The sequence below is a fragment of the Pseudochaenichthys georgianus genome, chromosome 14 (assembly GCF_902827115.2).
Source record: "Pseudochaenichthys georgianus chromosome 14, fPseGeo1.2, whole genome shotgun sequence".
Classification (NCBI taxonomy): Eukaryota; Metazoa; Chordata; class Actinopteri; order Perciformes; family Channichthyidae; genus Pseudochaenichthys; species Pseudochaenichthys georgianus.
The window spans coordinates 35782341-35804931 of NC_047516.1; the positions used below are offsets into that span (position 1 = coordinate 35782341).

The window sequence follows — 22591 nt, forward strand, 5'->3', positions numbered from 1 at the left end:
GGGGCTTCACAAAACTCCAAATGTAGCCTGGGGTGGCACTAATGAAGACCCTCATTAGAGCAGATACATACACATTGTCCAAAATGTTACTATGGACATGCATTAAAGTCAGATGTGTCAGTCTCTTCTGTGTCATATTACTCTAGTTGTAGAGGTGGTGGGCTGAGAAGTAGCTGGTGGTCCACTCTTTTTATTGGGTTGTTTGTTGAAAAAAAAAAAATCCTTTTTTGCGCCATTCTAGAAAGTTGTCACTCTGCAGTGTGTGTGTGTCGCGTCAATTACGTCACTCTCCCACGACCTACGACCTAGATCAGTGTTTTTCAAAGTGGGGGCCCCGACCCCCCGGGGGGCCGCCAGGGGGGTCACGCAAAGTTTGAGGGAAAGGGGAATCTAAATATTTTTTTAAAGTTACATTTTTAATTTTTTAGATGTTATTAATAATTGCATATCTATCAATCTATGTGTCTCCTTTGATGCCAATCTTTTAATATTTTTTATTTATTAATATTTTATTTTATTGTTTTTAAATCTCATGACCGCCCTTCAAGCCAATCAGAATCGAGCTGCCTCTACTGAGCGTGAAACTGAGTATCTGTTCAGCTTTTGGAGCAAGTGAGAGCTAGTGAATATTTCGCTCTGCAGCTGGATGAGAGCACGAATGTAGCAAATATTGATGTTTATATATATGAATATAAATATGTGTATTGTTAATATTACTGTTGAATATTATATATAATATTATTAAGGCATAAGTAGCTTTCAAAATGCTAAAAATATATGTTAATTGTTCATATTACTGTTCAAAATTATATAATGTTATAAAGACAGAAATCACTTTAAAAATGCTTTAAAAATAGGTTTACTGTTGATATTACTGTTTAATAATGTGTTAAGAATGTTTATAACAGAAGACACAATCAATGTAATGAATGACAAACAAAAGATAAATACAAACATTTTTTAGAAGAATAACTGATTATTAATTATTAATACAAATATATATTAAGAAAATGTATTAAGCTGTATGATTAATTTGTCATATTTTTCATCATAATGTACTCATCATTTAAATAAAAAAAAAGTGCAACATGGGGGGTCCCCGCCAGAGGATAATGCTATATGGGGGTCCTTGGCATGGCAAAGTTTGGGAACCCCTGACCTAGATGACTCGGATTTTATTTATTTGGAAAATAAATTCAAGCCACCTGACTGATACAAATATATACTATGACTATATGCTACTGTATACAGCTAATTTTATTTTAAGTAAAATCATAACTATTTTATGTAGTTTAATCATTTTTATTTAGGTGGTCACTCAGTTTTTCAAATGTACACCACTCGCCAACAGGGGGTGCTGCAGCAGCTGTGCTGTAGTCTAATAAGTACTGAGTCCAACAGTACCAATTTTATTAAGAACTTATGGCTATAAATCATGTTATTCCTCATGAAATATAGCAGAAGTGGCATGATTTTGTTCTCAGGAGGGAAGTTTGACAGAGAATAACTGAAAAAGCAGTGTGCGAACTATACCACGGTCACCGGGGGAGCCGGGATTTTTTTGTTGCGGGGGGGGGGGGGGGGGGGGGGTAAATGCTGATCCGTGCATTAATAGCAACAGCACAGACATAGGGAAAATCTGTTGCACACGGGGTGGTGCCACAGGTCTACATTTACATGAAACGTCCCGATGGATCATGTTCATGTCAACAGATTTCCCGAGCATGTATGGGCTACGCAAACTTCGATCAACTTGATAATAAGTAATCCACGGACCACCAATGTAACGTTTGACTGTTTAATTAAATCAACTTAAAATGTCTCAAAAATGTGATCCACTCACTCCACTGTTGGCTGGTTCAGCCAGCCGGCGGCCGCGGGACCACCGCAGCAACTTCGCCCCCCCCATCTCGAGCAGCAGGCAGGGAGGAAGAACAGGTGGAGTGGTCATCAGTAGCATCATAATCATTTTCTTCCACATCTCCTTCGACCTCTACTACTGTATGGTAGTTGTAGTCATCAAGTTAGCTTCTCTTGGCTCGTCTTCTTGTGTCTCTTCAGCCCCCAAGTTAACGTTAGCTGTCAAGTTAGCACTAGCACTGACGTTAGCTCCCTCCTCTCTCGGTTCTGTTGTAGCAGCAGTCACAACGTACGATGTGCTACCACCAGCTACATTCGGTTGGTCTTCTTGATCAGGTTGTTTGGCCGTCTTTTTAAAGAAATTGCCTAAGGTAAGTTTTTTTTTTTTTTCGACATGTCAGCAGCAGCAACAATGCCTGGTAAACATGCAGTGCTAACTAAACAAGCTTGTGAGTGAGTGGGTAGTGGGTGGAGCTGCGGGCAGCATACAAGCAGGCGACACTTTTTTCATGAATCATAAACTCTAAATATATAATTTTATTTCACTTATTTTACACCTTTGAAAAAAAAACATGCCCAAAATGGAATTTATTTGGTCATCATATCAGTATTTTAGAGAGCTCCCCCCAAATTTCACAAACCATGTTCCCAGGGGAGCTCATGTCACCACTAGGGGAGCTATAGCTCCCCCTGCTCCCCTCCAGTTCGCACCCTGTGAAAAAGTACACAGTAAAAGTACTTCAATTTATTGTTGGTAGCAGTCAAACTAGGACTGAGTCAAATAGTGTCGGTTTTATTAAGAACTTATGGTACAAATTATTTTTATCGCAAATATAGCACAAAAACATGCATTATTTTAATCTTGTACGCTTCTCGGTTGATTACCGTAAAGGCGCGATTAATCGCGCACTCACAAATGAAGAGCTGCTGATTTGACAAAGCAAACATGAGAGACGGCTGAGTTGACTGCAGTGTTCCACTGCACTCCGGCAGCACTGAGCCCTACATCGAGATTAAAGGTGGGGTAGGTACATTTCAGAAACCGGCTCGAGTGCACTAAAATTTGAAAGTACACAGCCGAAAAGAATCCGCCCCTTCAGACTTCCTTACACACATGAACGCGCACATGACGTCAGCAGACTGGTGAAAGTGGCCGCATGTTGCTGGCGAGTCATTGAAGTACTGCTGTAATGCACGCCCAATGAGGGCACGAGATACATTTGTGCGTACACGAGATGGAAGGCTGACAGTAAAAAGTACAACCAATCCGTTTAGCCGGTTGTACTTTTTACAGTATTACGGCTTCCACAGATGACGTTTTTTTATGGATTTTTTGTCAAAGCACTTCAGATATTCATTGCTATCGGGATGTTAAGATCATTCCATGGAATATAACAACAAGTGTATCTCGAGCTGGTTTCTAAAACTTACCTACCCCACCTTTAAGATTAAACACATTGATTTTATTTGGGAACACCCACATATACCTATGGAGTTGGTCAGATGTGTGTAAATTACTGTTCTTGGTCATTTGAAAACAAATGCCAGTTTCGGACATAGGCCTACAAACACACCGATCACACACACAGAGCGGAACTGAGCACAGCACAAACACACACGTCATGCGCCTTGTGGACCGGACATCTCCTTCATAAAACGAGTAATAGGGGGAATAATCAGGCAGTTTGATGTGTGTGTGTGTGTGTGTGTGTGTGTGTGTGTGTGTGTGTGTGTGTGTGTGTGTGTGTGTGTGTGTGTGTGTGTGTGTGTGTGTGTGTGTGTGTGTGTGTGTGTGTGTGTGTGTGTGTGTGTGTGTGTGTGTGTGTGTGTGTGTGTGTGTGTGTGTGTGTGTGTGTGTGTGTGTGTGTGTGTGTGTGTGTGTGGCTATAGCCTTCGCTGTGTGTAATGCCTCTTTCACACCGACACGTTTTCAGCTCCGGCTCGGAGCTGGAGCTTGAAAAGTACCGGTTTTTCCTGTTCACACCGCAGAGGCGCCGCCTCTTAGCTCCGGAATCCGGTTCGTTTCCAGCTCCAAAAAAATTGACGGTCTAGAAGCAAGACTCCGGAGCTAAGAGGCGGCGCCGCTTACGTCTCTCTTACGTCGAGGCGGGGGCATGGGGCAGTACGTTTGTGTCAATCACTTGCACGTTACTTCTGGTATGATGGGCATTTCCTTTCCGGTTCGATTCTCTAGTTTGTTAAAGTGTTTCGACAGTTGTTTGTTTTTGTTAATGTTAAATAGTTTTTTCTTTGGTAAAAGTGTTTTGCTAATATACATTTGTTTTATAAAATGTACATTTGTATTATAAAATGTAAATTAGTTTTATAAAATGTAAATTTGTATTATAAAATGTACATTTGTTTTATAAAATGTACATTTGTTTTATAAAATGTAAATTAGTTTTATAAAATGTAAATTTGTATTATAAAATGTACATTTGTTTTATAGAATGTAAATGTGTCTCAAGCTTTGATAAAGTGTTTCACACTTTGTAATTGTCGATTGCACCTCTCAGCCACCGTAGGAGAGAAGGAGCAGATGAACATTATGAGAGTGTGTGTGCCTCTCATGGATGTCAGAGCCTATGTGTGCATGTGTGAATGGGGAGGGGCCAACAGAATGGTGTGACAGTGAGGGTTAATCCTCGTCATCAGCGTTCATTCATGAAGCTCATGCATTAATGAGGAGTGGGAGTGGATAAGATGCTGAAGCCCACTGTGCAGAGCGGCAACAGGAGCAGGTATCAAGCTCTGGCATCCAATCCGTGCATAGTGGGTTGGAAGGGGGGGAGTGGGGGGCTCAGAGAGGGCGGGATTAGTGAAAGAGTGGCGGCAGCAGCAGCAGCAGCCTCTGAATCACATTGCAGGGAGTGAAAGAGGGAAAAGAAAGGAAGGAGACAGAAAGGAAGCATAGAGAATTGGCCTCTTCATCCCTCTGAACTGCATTTCTTGGAGGGGCCGTGTCTGTCTACCAACCCCTCGTTGCATGGACGCTTTGGCACGGATTCTCAGCGGCAGCCCCATCCTCCACCTCCTCTTCCTCCTCCTCTTCCTTCTCTCTGCTTCCTTGTCTCCTCCTCTTCTGCTGTCTGAATGAATGGATGAATGAAGCAGGTAGTCTGATGCTGTGGGCTGAGCTCCTCCATGGCTGCCAGGTTGGTCTCTCCATATAATGCCTTTTCCCGCATCCCTGTGTCCCTGTTGCTCTGTGCTTACAGGAGTGTGTGTGTGTGTGTGCGTGTGTTACTGAGGGAGGGTGTGTCACCTTGCACCATTTTACATCCAACCATGTCCGCTGCATCCGATGGCTAGGCTAGGTTCGAAGCACAAGCCCACATCCAGTGATGTCCACCCCACACACAGCATGATCATGTAATGTCATCTGTCATGGTGTCTGAGCGGCACCGAGCGGGGAATGCATTGAAATGAGATACAAAAATATATAGGCTGTTATTTCCCAACGTGCCCACAGTTAAAGCATGATGATCTAAAATGCAAGATTGAGTCTGATTGGAGGCTTCTGTTATCGACAAGTCTATAGAGTAAATGAAGGATTACATAACTGTAGAGCTTACCGTAGTCAGTCAGCGTTCACTGTGAAGTAGAAACTGACAGTCGTCAATACTGGCCTCCCAGCATGTGCTAACACGTGACTATTGATGTCATAATGTTTGCAGGAAGCCCAGATTGACCTCTATAGCTCGGTGCTGTTTGTTATTTGACCTTTGCCTGGGGGCTGCAATGCAGGGGGAGGAGCTTATCGGTCAGCCCCAGTTCTCCTGGTTAGTTCCCGCGAAAACATGGGGAAGCCATGATGTTCCTGGTGGTAGATGAAAAGCTCTAGGAATGGTCTAGGAATGAGCCCCAAGAGAATCTCATTCTTCCTATAACTGATTCTGCTATTTCCAGTCTTTAATATGGGTCGAATGTGAGACACTGAGGAGGAGCGTATTCACAAAGGATGGATTACTTCCGCTGATAGCACCATGAATTGTGCATCATTGAAAACCACTATCTGCCCCATCTCAAGGTCCGATTCACTAAAGACATTGCACTTATGACATTGCAGTGCAAACACTTAGCAGAATACAATTCCAGAGTCGATTACAATTTTCCAATTGTATGCGCTTGGTACAGTTCTCCATGTGAAATGTATAAATGTTCGCAAATAAGTGTAGGCAGAGAGAATTTATATGTTTGTATTTTTAGTATACAGGTCCTGTCTGCCAATGTGAAGAATCCTCCAAACTGCCAGCAAGGATTTTATATTTAACAGGAAGAAATTGTATTTGGGATTGAAAACCATAAACTCTATGAACACACTAAGCACTGCACTGTAACCTCACATGGCTATTAGCACTGATCTTTGGGAAATGGAGTTTTGCAGTGACGCCTATTTGTCAATTTCTGCCAAATGTCCTAATCTGAATATGTACGAGCACAGACATGTTACTTACTTGGCAGCACAGTTAGGGGTGCATGCCAACATTTGCCAGTGCGTACGGTTTATTACTGCCATAAAAGCCATACATCCGTTTGTGTATTTGTATTAGCGTAGCTGTTTAGACCTGCACTACAGTAACAGTACCTCTATGGTTGCCTATAATATGTAGTATATGTGCTCATCAATACTAGTTAAGCAATACTGTGATAATGTCTTGTGTATGTGGTCAGCTAGTTATTTGTGTCAGAAGTAGGAGAGTTTACTGGGACATTGGAGTAAAGATTCCTCATGCTGTTGCTGTAGTAGAGGCAGCTTGTGTGTATAGCTGCAGGTGTTAGTTGTGTCAGAATTTCATATGTTGTAATTGTTGGAAGATACCATTTTACTAATACATAACAAAATAGCACATTTGAATTGTCCTTAAACTAAAGTGTTCTGAATTTTTGAAGCATTTTATTCTTATTGCGGGTGGTAGTGTTCTGCGTTTAAGAGGTGTTTTTAATCCGTTTTTTGGAAGATGCAATATTTTGCTTTTTTGTATCAGCTTAAAGGTGGGGTAGTTAAGTTTCAGAAAACGGCTCGAGATACACTTTTTGTTATATTCCATGGAATGCTCTTAACATCCCGATAGCAATGAATATCTGAAGTGCTTTGACAAAGAATCCATAAAAAAATTTCATCTGTAGAAGCCGTAATACTGTAAAAAGTACAACCAATCCGATTGGATGGCCTACCTGCCTGTCAGCCTTCCATCGGGGCACACACTGATCTCGTGCCCTCGTTGGTCATGTGCGCGTTCGTGTGTGTTGGAGGAGGGGCTCTGTGAGGAAGTGGCAGATTTTCTCCGGTTGTGTATTTTCAAATTCTAGCGATCTCGAGCCGGTTTCTCAAACTTACCTACCCCACCTTTAAAGGAAAGTTAGCTTAAAAGACGGATAACATAACCCCATAACAGAGCTTAAAGTATAGTGAATTGTGCCCTTACAGGTGGACACTAACATCATGCACCACAGACGGAAACTAATGCTGCTTTGTTCCTGCTGGGTGTGTACATTAGCAACTGTCTGCTTGAGACTTAATGATGTGACTGTTTCACAAAGAGGCCGAAGATGAATACAGCTGAGAGCTCTTTCATTCTGTTGGCATCAATACTGAATATCAGTTGGTAGATATAAACCCTATAAGGACCAGGTCACAACGATATGTGGGTTAAAGATTTAACTACAGAAGGTATTGAATGTTAAGCACTGATGGAAGGGGAAGCGGTGAAGAAGAATCAGGGATGTGTCTGTTGGCAGGTCTGGAGGACGGACTGAAGTCCAGGCAGAGACAAAAGGGCAGAAAGGAAGAAGCGGTGAAGGTATGTTCAGATGATGGAGGAATGAATGGAACAAATGGATATAGGGAGGGAGGGAGGAAGGGAGGAATGATCAAAGGGAAGTAGTTAGGGCTGTAGGGAGGAAGGGATAGGGGAATATTTGGAGGGATGAATGAAGGGACACTGGCAAAACTGAAACGTTAACTTTAATTAAATGAATTATTTCACCAGATTTAACATAACTGTGTGAGGTTAGATGAAAGCAATACTATTAAGTTGAACCTAATATATGTTATACAAACGTAATATTATTTCTTTCAACTAACCTAATGAAGTTATGTGAAATCTGTTGACTTAATACATTTAATTAGTCAATGTTTCAGTTTTTTCCGTGGATGAATGAATGAAGGGAGGGAGGAATGGAAGGATGTAGGGATGTGGGTAATAATCAAATAGGAAAAGTAATGGATGAATTGAAGGGAAAAAGAAGTTGGGTCGTGATAAGAGACAAACAACGCAGGAAGTGTTGACCTGGTAGCTCAGCATGTTTAGAGGTGTGATTTAGGCGTGGACCTGCTCCCAAACCTCAGTCAACTAATTCACTTCACTCGTGGTGACCCTTGCGGATGTCCCGTAGTAATTCCAAAATCCAAGCTTCAAAGTGTCTCTCTCTTTTTCAGTACTACCACTGCCACCTCGGACCGGAGCACCCCAGCCTGCTCTCCTGTGCTGCGAAAGCGTTCCCGCACCTCCACGCCCCAGCTGAGCCCCGATGCTGACAGCAGCATGGTGGAGAAGGGCTCCTCAGACCAGGCCTTGGACCGCTCGCCCACCACTGAGCAGACCATCCAGCACCAACGCTCCACCTCCCAGGCCCTCCACCCCACCAACAGCAGCAGCCGCAGCGGGGGCAAGAACTCCAAGGTGAGCAGACAGAGGCCGACATTGGCTTAACCAAGATGTGCTTTAGTTTGCTGACACAAAGCATTACTCCAAGTCAAGAGAGGTTGGCATTACTGCAACAATATTGTCATTACTTTTTAGCTAGAAGTATTCTCTTAAAGTAACAAAGTAAATAGGTCATTGCTACAGTGCAGTGATTATGGTGATGTAGGTGTAGATTGATGGCACAAAATGAAACTCATAATGATCTTACATGCAGATGATCTACCAAGGGTTGACATGTACTGTATGTGTTCCTGACTGATGTCAAAGGTATACCACTTAACCCCAAGGTCCCCGTCGGCGGGGACCCTGGGTTTTTTCACGACACTGTGTCTCAGGGGATCTTAATATTTAAGAACCTATTGATGTGTTATACCAGATTAACGGGAATAATCTCGGCTAACTGACGATACAAACTATTTTTACCAAAACAAAACACAAGTCTCATAAGAAGCATCTAAATGACCCCTTAGCGAAAATCTGTCTAAAAAGGTCAAATGTCACTTGTTTTGCATCAATCTTGATACAGGGTACTTATTATATGTTGTACTTTAGATTCCTAAAGTTTGTAGTCTACTAACCCATCATCCAAGGGTAGTTTTCACTATAAGTACAACATATGTTTTGGACGGACACTATAATTTACAGTTTTTTACTATGTTCAATCTGAATTTTCTTTAAAATAACAAACATCTATATTGAATCTGACTTTTCTACATCCAACTCACAGGTTTATCATTACTTTGAGAAAAAGATTATTAATTTAACCCTTTTAGAAGATATGGTCATTTGTTCTGGGAATGTCATGTTCGAGCCTGAGACCTGAAAAACAGGCTCGGGGCCTAACAGGTTAAGTGAACCAGGATCCACCATGTTAACACGTACAGATGGGCAAGATGGGCACAAAGAAACTTTGCCCTTGTAAAATCTATAAGAAATAATATATTTTGGCACTACCATTTAAACATGGAAACAATATCTATAGTAAAATGTTGTATCCAAAACACAAACATTAGTAAGATCATAATCTGAATTGGCTGGTGCTGGTTGATTTGCTTGTTGGTTGAATAAGAACGTGTTGTGTTTGTTGGTATGAACTAGCAAAGCTGGATAGCTTACTTCTCTATGTGAGCCTCACTCAGACACACTTAGTGTGCTGAACTGTTCACAATGTGGATAGACAGGGACTTTGGTCACCTTACAGCATGTAACAGGAGGAAGGACACCAGTAGATTCTGTCGTGTTTCTTTGTGATGTGCTGTTCTGGACTGTTATTGAGCTGCTGTTGGGGTCGGACTCCGGTAGTGTGGAATGTCAGATCAAAAGTCATAAATCGAAAATACTCAGGTAAAGTATTACTATAAATACCTCAGAATCGTACTTCAGTTAAAGTACTTCACTACATTACACGACACTACATGTACAACAACATCAGAGACCGAATACTGTAGAGCTGTAGAGTCCGCCACTGATATGGTTAGATAATCAGGATGCATACAGCCTGTTATCCTACGTGACTCTGAGTATTGGAACATGTCATCTTTCTGTAAGCTCTCACTTGTAGTGTGTCCTTGAGGACTTAGCTCACTGCAGCAGTACACACACTGCTGGGTTCATGCAGATAGTCATGATACAAAGGTCTATATCTATGATCTAAGTCATAACATCACAATAAGGATTTCCAACAATTGTTCATATCTTTATCTAGAAATCATTGCTTACCTTGGAAACATCCTCAGATGTTAGGACACAGCATCATGGCCCTCGTGTGGTCCAAACATAATCTGTTTTATATTCTGAATGGCACATTGGGATACTAGGTGTTACTATTATTTGAAATATTGTATTGTACCGCATACAGAACTTTAATGAGCTTCCTCTCTTATCAGATATTAGCTGAGGTGAAGTAACAGACTAACACTTTGAAAACCAAAATTGCTGTCATGTAATGCTTCTTCTGTGAGTAATGTAAAACAACTACTTGAAGCTGATTGTTGTCTTTTTACAGAACAGAACACACCCACACAAACCCAGATTCACATTATTGATCATGACTGCATAACTCATCTATACGCAACTGTCATTTTCCATTTCGATTTCCTATCCAAGGACATCACCTTTAGTTGTTGTTTTGTTTTCTTCAAATCTTGCACTGACTTCCAATGTATTAGTTATTTTGATTACCACATAAAGCCATGGACTCTTTTAATTCATCCTTTTGCCATGTCTCTTTTATGTTTTGAATGGACTTCTTTCTTTCCTTCTCATGCATGCAATAGTCTCACCAGCGGCATACTAAAGTAAGCACGATTCTTTTCTGGATCTTTTATTTCTCCTGGAACTCATTATGTCTGGGACACACCAGCTGAGCTAGCTATCCTACAACTCCAGTTGCCTAAACATGTCTGAATATTGTTTGATTTCTTCTGCTTATTTCAAAGAGTCTGTCACAGAGCTGAAATGTGTCAGCCAACCTTTGAATAAGTAAAGTAAAAGTCTACTTAGTTTCCTGCTACGGCTGTCACTGTTTTACGCAACTTATACAAGCAGTATGTAAGTGTGAGATACACACCGTGTGTTTTGTACATTTTGATACTGTTGTTTTGTTATTTTTGATGATTCCTACAAATGAAAAGGCCTTTTGGGTCGGTGTCTGTGAGTCCTGTTTGGGATAAGGATGCATGTTTACATTTTTTCTTTGTCCCTGAATGTAATAGCTGTAAGAAATGCACATGTTTGCGTTTATTTCTGCAAGGTAACACTGCCTCATTGTGGCCCATATGTGTAATTGGTTAGGATATTATAAAGGCCCAATCTCACTGTAAACAGCTGGATGTCTTAGTCAGGCTTTAAACTCTGTAAATCCAACTCTATTATGTGCTTTAAGGAACTCAGGTAGACGTTTGAAATGTTATTTTGCATTAATGACACTGTTGAGGATGTATTACTATGAATGATTGTATTAATGAAGTTCTTTCTCCTTTTCTCTTCTCCCTTCCCCAACACCTCCACCATGCTTCCCTGTGACAACAGAAAAGTCCAAGCTGGTACAATGTAAGTTCCTTTGTTTCTTCTACTGTCAACCTTTTTCTGATGTGATGTTTGTTATTATGATATGGCAGATGTGGGAGTAAGTCATGAGCAAGTCTCAAGTCTTGAGCTACAAGTATCAAGCAAGTCCCAAGTCACTGTGGTGAGAGTCAAGCAAGTCAAGCAAGTCAAGTCATTGCTCAGGTCAAGCAAGTCAAGTCAAGTCATACAACATTCTGATGAATAAGCCCAGTTTCCGCATTTAAATCAGTTCAAAGACAGTGGTTATGAAAATGGATTCAACCCACACTATGATCTTCATTACATACACAGTTAATCATTTGAAATCTAATTTAGACCGATGACAATCATATTAGATTCATATTAACCCCAGAACTGCAGACAATATAGCGAGGACTCAACAAGTCTGTTCAAAAAGGCAGAATTCCAGGTAAGAAAATCATATATGGCATTTGCCATTACCTACACATATTTAATTTAAATGTCTGTTAACACTAGAACCGCCAACAGCGTCAGCGCCTACATAGATATCATTTTCAAATCATTTCATTTGTTCCTTTAAAACTCACTAAATTGGGTTAATTTTGAAATGGCTTCAGTTTATCATCATAACAGATACAAAAGTTCGAATTCATTTTACAATAAATCAAGGAATGATGCACTTCATAGTATTGTGGGGGTAGTTTCAGTAGTACTGAGTCCAACAGGATCAATCTCACGAAGAACTAATGGCAACAAAAAATAATTCCCTCATCAAACTTAGCAGAAGTGGCTTGATTTTGTTCTCAGCAGGGGACTTTGACAGAGTATTCCTCAAACAATACGCAGTAAAAGTACTTCAATGTATTGTAAGTAGTAGACTAATACAAAGTCAAACAGTATCAATTTCATTAAGAATTCATGGCGAAATTATATTTGTATCATTCATCAAAGATAGAAAAACATTCATTATGTACTATGGAGGGGACTTTGACAGAGGATTACTCACAAAGTACACAGCAAAAGTACTTCATTTTATTTCTGGTAGAAGTCAAACTAGAACCGAGTCCAACAGTGTCAGTTTCCTTAAGAACTTGTGGTAAAACATATTTGTATCACTCGTCAAATATAGCAGGAACAATGAAGAGCAGCTGATTTGAAAAACAACCGCGAGAGACGGCGGAGTGACCGCAGTGCAGAATCGCTGTAGGCTATAGTTTAAATCTCCTAACAATGTTGTCCATTTTAGACATAGGCTTATTATATTTACAGCCCTTAACATCCATTTTCTGGGCTCAATATGTGTCTTGGCCGTTTTTGTTCTGATCGCTAAATTCCCCTTGTTTATAATAATCACCGGTCCTTCAGCAGGTTGCTGTCGTGATTCAAAGTGTGATTTTAGCAAACGAGTGCTTTTGTTTTGAAATCACTTCCGTGAGTTTCGCCCCGTCCCGCGCTCAAATGACGATTTGAGTCATTTGACCATTTAGTAAGGTAAAAAGCAAAAAGCATAAACGCCTCTCAGACGCTCTTCCGTTTACGTGTTTAATAAAGAAAAACAATTGGACTTTTTGTCAGTTTTATTTTTCTTTTAAACCAAAAGACAAAAAACGGAAATACCAGCCTTTTTCCGTTTTTTCGTTTTTTATTTAAAACTAAAAAACGGAAACCAAAGCCGTTTTTCCGTTTTTCCATTTTTGTTGTCTGAATAACGAGACAACCTCATTTCAAAACATACACTGACCCCGGGTACGTTTTGTTAATTTGATTTTTCGTTTGAACCAAAAAATGAAAATACCAGCCTTTTTTCGTTTTAAATCAAGTTTAAGTCTTTTATCAATGTTAGTCAAGCAAGTCTCAAGTCCAAAAATATGCGACTCGAGCCCAACTCGAGTCAAGTCATGTGACTCGAGTCCCCACCTCTGTGATATGGTCTTAGAGACACATGCGTTTAGAGCACATCTCCATGCTTTAATGTCCAAAAAGCTCTTTATTGTTCTCATACTGCCTGTGCTGCAGCACCTCTTTTCACCCTCTGTCTGAAACCAGAGCCCAGTCTGCTCTGATTGGTTAGCTGGCCGGCTCTGTTGTGATTGGTCCACCTAGATGTCACGCACCTTAGCCGATCACGTACAATATGTTGCGCTACCCAATAGAAGCGCAATTGTTACATAGTGATGTCACTATGTTATGGAAGTAAACAAAGGAGTGTAATGGAGGTGTTTCAGGGGGTGGGAGAAAAACGTCTAGCCTTTGCAGACCATTCACATGCACAAAAACTATATGACATACTATAGGACAGAGAAACACCCAACTGGCTGTTGGCATGATGAGTTGTGCATTTCCCCTTTCAGAGAAGGCGGGTGGAAATGAATGATAAGATACAGAGAATAATAGAATCTGCATTTGAAACAGAGACAACCTGTTATATTTTGGTTGTGTATTTAGTTGTTTACAGTTATCACACAAAGCTGTAGCAGGATTTCATCCATGAGGTTGCTTTGCTTTAATTCCCAGTAAAAAGACGTTTGCTTGTGATGTTTTTCCCCTATGTGTGTGAATCTTTCTTCATAATTCGTGCGTACTTCTGTGTGTGTCTGTCGCTGGCCACACTGTATTTGTGTGTGGGAGAGTTTTTCTCAGGCTTCCATTCTATGCCTGGGTCATAGTTCACCCTCACCATAGTTCGGCCTCAGCAGAAAATCCACACAAAACGGACAAAAAGCGACATTGTACAGCTGACCAGTGTCAAACTGCAGCTGACTGAGGCAGAACGGCCTGTGTCTCACAGTGTGTCTCTTTCTCTGCAGCGTGTGGGACATGTTTGCTCTTTCTTATTACTGTTACCCTGAGTTGCCCTTTCCCTTGTGACCACTTCAATGGGGTATGGGCTCAGAGTCTTCAGGCTAATTGCTGTTGATAATGCAGTCCTTTATTCAAAGACACGGTTGCCCATAACGTTGGAATAATTTAGTTTTCAGACAAATTCCTCTCTTTTATTCCCATTTAAGTTTCACTGTGATATGTTTGGAAGAGGTTAATTAATAACGTGTCAAGATTGAATAAATCACGTTGTGACAATCATTTCATGAGAAGAGGTACTAAATAGGAAGCTCCCTCTGGAGGGATTTTTGTATTTGTAGACCTAAATGCACATAAACCTCCTGTATATAACACACTACAGGAAAGGGACAATTACAAAAAGCACAATAGGGCCTCTTTAAGAGTGTTTGCTTTTGTAAGAATAGAAAGAACCACAATCCACATACCTGCTCCTGGACAAGATGTATCAATGTCCAGTTCACTGAGGCCCAGGCTATACAGTAGTTTGTTTACGACCAAAACATAGCAGAAAGATCTTTTTATACTACAATGGTGAAAAGTTGTCAGCTTCCAAATTGAGCTAAAGGAATCTCCAGTTTAACCGCAGGAAAAATGATGAGTCCATTGTTACAGCAACATCTCCAAGGAGGAACAGACAGCGGCAGCCTCAATGTGCTTAATGGTGCTATGAGTCACCCTAATCAATGGGGGAGTACAGGAAGCACTTATAATTCTATTGTATTCAAGCTTTGAAAGTAACTTTGGCTTGTGTCAAATGTTTCCCTTTACGGTCTCCATGACATTACCTTTATTATTTACTGAAAATATGATTTAGCATCAACATAAAGCCACCAGTCATGATGTATTTTTATCAACATAATGTGGAGTTTCAACATTTTTTCAACCTAAAATGTAACACAACATTGTATTTTCTAAGTTTTCCCACAATATCAGAATTTCCTACAACTACACATACACACACACCTACACACACATACCATGTATACATCACTTCAGAGGACATTACATTGACTTACATGCATTTCCTGGAGACTTATCCTAAACTGAACCATAACCAACACATGCCTAACCCTAACCCTAACCAAGTCTTCACCCTAAAATGAATGATTCCCCTTATGGGGACTTCCATTTTGTCCCCATAAGGGAGGCGAGTGTAAACAGATTTAGGTCCCCACAAGTATAGTAATGCTAGACCACACACACACACACACACACACACACACACACACACACACACACACACACACACACACACACACACACACACACACACACACACACACACACACACACACACACACACACACACACACACACACACACACACACATGGAGGAAGTGCATTGATTCCTACACTTCCTGTTGTTGTGGTTGCCGTGGGACACAGTCTGCTTTATACTGACAGGCCAAAGGAGTATTTAGAGAAAAATAAACAATAACAGGAGAGTAGTGAAACCATGCAGCGACTGGGCAATGGTAAACAAATACTCATAAGCACACGCACACACTCTCCAGATGAACTTGAGTAAACCCAGACCCGTGTAGGACCTCCCCCCCCCTGCCCTCTTTCTCTTCTTTCACTTCTTAGACCAATAACACACTCACTCTGGCTCCTCCTGCTTCCAAACCCTCAGCGCTGTCACACAGCTCACTCTGAGGAGGACCCTCAGGGTTATGTATCCACATGTTGCTCCAGTCGTACCTCTTCTTTTTTCTACCAGTTGTTTTTAAGTTGGACATCAGTAGTGTGTGTGGAGTTATGGTGCGGATGGACTAACGTGAAGAAGAGAACCTTCTGCACAGAGAGAAGAGTTCCTCCTGCAGCCAGGCTGATCCTTGCTCTGATGATAACGATCTACAGTGTGTGAGATCCAGCAGAACGTCATGGACAAAGAACCTCCTGCCTTATTCTGAGACCACCAGCAATGCTTTTGGAATTAATTGACTTCATAATACTTCATCATCTTTTACAAAGTCTGCTTCTCCTTTTGGATACTTGAGCCTCTTCCTGAGAACATATGTTGGGTTTGTGTGCAACATGAAGAATGCACATTAAAGAAGGATAGTATAAGAAGGGGGTCGTCATTTTGCTTTCCATCCTGTACCCTAATACATCGTTGTTATAGTGTGTGTGTGTGTGTGTGTGTGTGTGTGTGTGTGTGTGTGTGTGCGTGCGTGCGTGCGTGCGTGTGCGTGCGTGTGTGTGTGGACTCGATCCACTGCTTTTGATATATGTAAACAGAACAATATGAAGGAAAGGAAAGCAGTCACAGATAAAACAAGTTGCCAAAAGGACAATAACTGGAGACAAGACAAAAGGAGAATAAAAAGAAGGATGATGACTCCAGTGCAGACTCAGAGTGTGTCAGCCCTGGACTCAGACTGGGACAGAGACTCAGAGTGTGAGGCGGGGGGGCCGGCCCAGTGGCAGCAGTGGAACTGGGCCTCAGAGCGGGTCCCTGCTGTAAGTCAATGGATCACAACCAAAAATCAGAAGGACTGGTGAAAAATATGTCATTTGTAAAAAGTGAATGTATTGAAAATCTGTGGCGTAGTTTTTGAAAACTGTGTCAAATTTGACCAAAAGTGACCTCAACTTCTGGCAGTTTGAAATCAGAACAAGTAATGAGTCTCATGGTATGCACATGTTTAGAATCCAGCTCTTTCTCTCGGCCTCGGTGCCTCTGGTCCTCTCCTGACTGATCGGTGCAGTTCATTCAGAAGCAGCCGGTTCATGCTTTGCTTTGATCAGACTTGTTGATGAATTGCAGATTTCGCCTCAGGAAGGACCAGTCTATTGTAGTCCCTTTTGAGTATATCACTCCACAGTGTGATTAGGTCAAACTGGCAATCACAACAGTCCTCAAAGTTATTGACGCAAGATTGAAAAGTCCAGCAGGGTACATCATCTGGGGACCATGAGTGTAAATGGCAATCCATTCAACATTTGTTTACTAGAAAATTGACACGAGTGCCATTAGTTCCATTTTTGGCACTGTAGGAGTATATGATATGTATACACTGTCAGTATATAAACATGTATTTTGTCTCCGTAGGTATTGAGTCCAACCTACAAGCAGCGCAATGAGGACTTCAGGAAGCTCTTCAAGCAGCTGCCGGACACTGAACGCCTCATCGTGGGTGAGTCTGAAGCAGGCATCAAACTGCGTCAGGGTCGCTATAATGGAAGTTCAACAATATCACATTATCAATACATTATCAAAAGAAGAAATCGAAAATATATATAGTTTGAAGATAAAATAGTTTTAACGGAATTTGACTGTGTTGCCACTTCTCTAAAAAGATAAATCTGCCCAAAATGAATCTAAAATGGCTTGTTTTACACAGACCTACTGCATTGAATACCTGGCTTTACTTTAAAGAGTGTAAGTTGTTGTGTTTTATTGCTATGCATTGAACATAATATGGAGTATTCATGAAACTATGTCACCACGTCAGGGTTTTTATCTACTTAAAGGTGGGGTAGGTAAGTTTGAGAAACCGGCTCGAGATACACTTTTTGTTATATTCCATGGAATGTTCTTAACATCCCGATAGCAATGAATATCTGAAGTGCTTTGACAAAAAATACATAAAGAAAAGTCATCTGTGGAAGCCGTGGCGCTGTAAAAAGCACGACCAATCATCTGAGCCGGCCCGGCTAAAGTAACTGGATGGCCTACCTGCCTGTCAGCCTTCCATCTGGGCACAAACTTATCTCGTGCCCTCATTGGTCATGTGCGCGTTCGTGTGTTGGAGGAGGGGCTCTATAAGGAAGTGGCAGATTTTTTCCGGCTGTGTATTTTCAAATTCTAGCGCACTCCAGCTGGTTTCTCCAAAATTACCTACCTCACCTTTAAGGGTCCTTTGAGGAAAAAGGTTGGGAACTTGTGGTCTATCAAATAATGTTATCACGTCCCATAGGCTTAAAGCAATGGAGAGCAACTAAGCAAAGGGGGGGTGGGGGGTGGGTGAGGGAGCATATTTCTACAAACTTTGTCTGAGAGGCTTACAGTCTTTGAAAGTGCTCGTCTGCACTGATACACTCAAATGTACTTCAATAGCAAAGATGACAAATATTGAAAAGGTGTTGCTCCCATGGCCTCAACTGCTGACATCCTGCCTTCATCCTTTCCACATGACCTCTTAGTCAATAACATTATCCTTTGCTTTTCAATGCTATGGACTCGTGATTGCGCTCCCATGCTCCCTAAGCTCCCTAAGCTCCCAGCTCAATGGTAGAGGTCTGTTTTAAAACACAGTTGTCTTTCGTTGACCTTTGACCTTTAACTCCTTCCAGACTACTCCTGTGCCCTGCAGCGAGACATCCTCCTGCAGGGACGCCTCTACCTCTCCGAGAACTGGATTTGTTTCTACAGCAACATCTTCCGATGGGAAACTCTGGTGAGGACACGCCTCTCACTGTTCATATCGAGCTCGTAGGGGCTGTACAATACTGTAAAGAATGGATTGGAAAATATTGGTATTGACTTTGTTTTGGCCATAAACACGAAAACAAATCCTAGATAATTAGTTTCACAAAAATATATTTTTATCACAATTTCAACATAAGCATGCAGCACTTTTCCTCTGTCCATTTGTTACTGTATATAATTAAGGCTGAGTCTTAAAACATATATTTGGAGGAGAGACACATGTTGGTATGAAAATGATTCAACAGAAAGACATGATTAGAGCTTAGAAAAGTGACTTGGGTGGTAAAAGGTATTAACTGATACATGATATCTGCTCTTTCCTCTCAAGCTGATGGTGCGACTGAAGGACATCTGCTCCATGACCAAGGAGAAGACGGCCCGCCTCATCCCCAACGCCATCCAGCTCTGCACCGACAACGACAAGGTACTTCCTCATCCATACCTTTATTATTCACTACTGTACAATCTCATAAAAAAATCATTTTATATGTAAGAGGCATTCTTACCAATAAAGAATAGGCATTAGCAGTAAAAAGAAGATTCAGCCTTTTGTCAGACAGGTTTTCAGTGTTCCAAATAATACAAATGATAAAAAAACGACTTCTTCAAAATACTTTTCCATGAATTCATCCATCTGTATTCTCACTGTTTACTGCCTGTACTCTTCGTTCAGCACTTTTTCAGCTCTTTCGGGGCGAGGGACCGGACGTACATGATGATGTTCAGACTGTGGCAGAACGCTCTCCTGGAGAAGGTGAGACCACCCACGCTGTCATTGTTCAGGGGGGCGTGCTGCTAATGTTTATCACTTAAAGGTAGGGTGGGTAAGAATGGAGAAACCAGCTCGAGTGCGCTAGAATTTGAAAATACACAACCGGGAAAAATCTGCCCCTTCCTTCAGACTTCCTCACAGAGCCCCTCCTCCAACACACATGAACGCGCACATGACCAATGAGGGCACGAGATAAGTTTGTGCACAGATGGAAGGCTGACAGGCAGGTAGGCCATCCAGTTACTTTAGCCGGGCCCGCTCAGATGATTGGTCGTGCTTTTTACAGCGCCACGGCTTCCAGAGATGACTTTTTTTAATGTATTTATTGTCAAAGCATTTAATGTATTCATTTCTATCGGGATGTTAAGAGCATTCCATGGAATATAACAACAAGTGTTTCTGAAGTGGATTACCTACTCTACCTTTAATATACACTAAACAAAAATATAAATGCAACACTTTTGTTTTTGCTCCCATTTTTCATGAGATGAACTCAAAGATCTAAAACATTTTCTATATACACAAAATAACCATTTCTCTCAAATATTGTTCACAAATCTGAAACAATCTGTGATAGTGAGCACTTCTCCTTTGCCGAGATAATCCATCCCACCTCATAGGTGTGGCATATCAAGATGCTGATTAGACAGCACGATTATTGCACAGGTGTGCCTTAGGCTGGCCACAATAAAAGGCCACTCTGAAACGTGCAGTTTTGCTTTATTGGGGGGGTCTGGGGGGGTCCGAAAACCAGTCAGTATCTGGTGTGACCACCATTTGCCTCACGCAGTGCAACACATCTCCTTCGCATAGAGTTGATCAGGTTGTTGATTGTGGCCTGTGGAATGTTGGTCCACTCCTCTTCAATGGCTGTGCCAAGTTGCTGGATATTGGCAGGAACTGGAACACGCTGTCGTATACGCCGATCCAGAGCATCCCAAACATGCTCAATGGGTGACATGTCCGGTGAGTATGCTGGCCATGCAAGAACTGGGATGTTTTCAGCCTCCAGGAATTGTGTACAGATCCTTGCAACATGGGGCCGTGCATTATCATGCTGCAACATGAGGTGATGGTCGTGGATGAATGGCACAACAATGGGCCTCAGGATCTCGTCACGGTATCTCTGTGCATTCACAATGCCATCAATAAAATGCACCTGTGTTCGTCGTCCATAACATACGCCTGCCCATACCCTAACCCCACCACCACCATGGGCCACTCGATTCACAACATTGACATCAGAAAACCGCTCACCCACACGACGCCACACACGCTGTCTGCCATCTGCCCTGAACAGTGAAAACCGGGATTCATCCGTGAAGAGAACACCTCTCCAACGTGCCAGATGCCATCGAATGTGAGCATTTGCCCACTCAAGTCGGTTACGACGACGAACCGGAGTCAGGTCGAGACCCCGATGAGGACGACGAGCATGCAGATGAGCTTCCCTGAGACGGTTTCTGACAGTTTGTGCAGATATTCTTTGGTTATGCAAACCGATTGTTGCAGCAGCTGTCCGAGTGGCTGGTCTCAGACGATCTTGGAGGTGAACATGCTGCATGTGGAGGTCCTGGGCTGGTGTGGTTATACGTGGTCTGCGGTTGTGAGGCCGGTTGGATGTACTGCCAAACTCTCTGAAACGCCTTTGGAGACGGCTTATGGTAGAGAAATGAACATTCAATTCACGGGCAGCAGCTCTGGTGGACATTCCTGCTGTCAGCATGCCAATTGCACGCTCCCTCAAAATTTCAGAGTGGCCTTTTATTGTGGCCAGCCTAAGGCACACCTGTGCAATAATCATGCTGTCTAATCAGCATCTTGATATGCCACACCTGTGAGGTGGGATGGATTATCTCGGGAAAGGAGAAGTGCTCACTATCACACATTTCTTCAGATTTGTGAACAATATTTGAGAGAAATGGTTATTTTGTGTATATAGAAAATGTTTTAGATCTTTGAGTTCACCTCATGAAAAATGGGAGCAAAAACAAAAGTGTTGCGTTCAGTGTATTATAACTCAACAACGTTTCAGTAATTGAGGCTTTGGAAGTGAGAATTGGTTGGTTTTCAACATTTATGATTTCAAATTCCACTTCTGCCAAATACCACATGGACCACATTACACCCCTGCACTTTATTTACTATCATAAATTGAGATTTTTAAAAATGTTTCATAGTTATCTGCGACCCAAGTTCTGTTTTGACAAGCTCAGAGAGTGACATGTATTTCAGTCTCTTCCTCTCCCCTCTCACTTCTTTCTCAGCCTTTATGTCCCAAAGAGCTGTGGCACTTTGTCCATCAGTGCTATGGTAATGAACTGGGTCTGACCAGTGATGATGAGGACTATGTCCCTCCTGATGAAGACTTCAACACCATGGGGTGAGTTTTAACACAACCATTCAAACATGATGCATCCACCATGTGTTCCATTTCCTGCAGTTATGGTAAGAAATATTCTGGTGTAAACACATAGTTATGTTATTATGAACATTACAATTGATTTGAGTCTGACATGACAGCTTTCTTTCTTACTCGTTAAGTATTAGGGAATGTATTATTATCAATTGGGTGATGTTATATGGTAATGGTTGGTAATGGTTATGAGTGATTCACTAAAAGAATACCACATTGGTAGAAAGAAAAAAGTTTAAAGACCAATTGTGTATTTAAATGTGCCATTTGACAACTCCAATGAACTAGGAGTCATACAATTAAGGTTTCAAGTTTAGGAAGATGGTGAAATATTCTGCAAATTAAACCAGTACCCTAATATTATGTAGTTTTGGTGATACAGAACAAGGGATACATACAAATGAAAAAAACACGGTGATACACAGGTAAGCCGGACTAAGAAATAAGTAGCAGAGTTTCTATGTGTTTTTTATTATTTACAACTGAAATAGTCATCAGGGATCCAAACAGTCAAAATATTTGATGT

General features: G+C 41.5%; 1 protein-coding gene across 4 annotated transcripts in view; it reads left to right on the forward strand.

Moving 5' to 3' along the window:
• The window catches only part of gramd1ba (GRAM domain containing 1Ba), a 44366-nt gene that overhangs the window by 9478 nt on the left and 12297 nt on the right, over nt 1–22591 (forward strand). For 2 of the 4 annotated variants that reach the window (XM_034098315.2, XM_034098318.2), the window contains exons 2-8: nt 8303–8546; nt 11601–11621; nt 17498–17582; nt 18742–18845; nt 19206–19301; nt 19551–19631; nt 21917–22032. In XM_034098315.2, coding sequence (XP_033954206.1) covers nt 8303–8546; nt 11601–11621; nt 17498–17582; nt 18742–18845; nt 19206–19301; nt 19551–19631; nt 21917–22032 — 747 coding nt within the window. Of the gene's footprint in view, nt 1–4696; nt 5016–8302; nt 8547–11600; nt 11622–16094; nt 16906–17497; nt 17583–18741; nt 18846–19205; nt 19302–19550; nt 19632–21916; nt 22033–22591 lie in introns of those variants that run through there. The other 2 variants (XM_071205479.1, XM_071205480.1) reach the window with 2 other exon arrangements.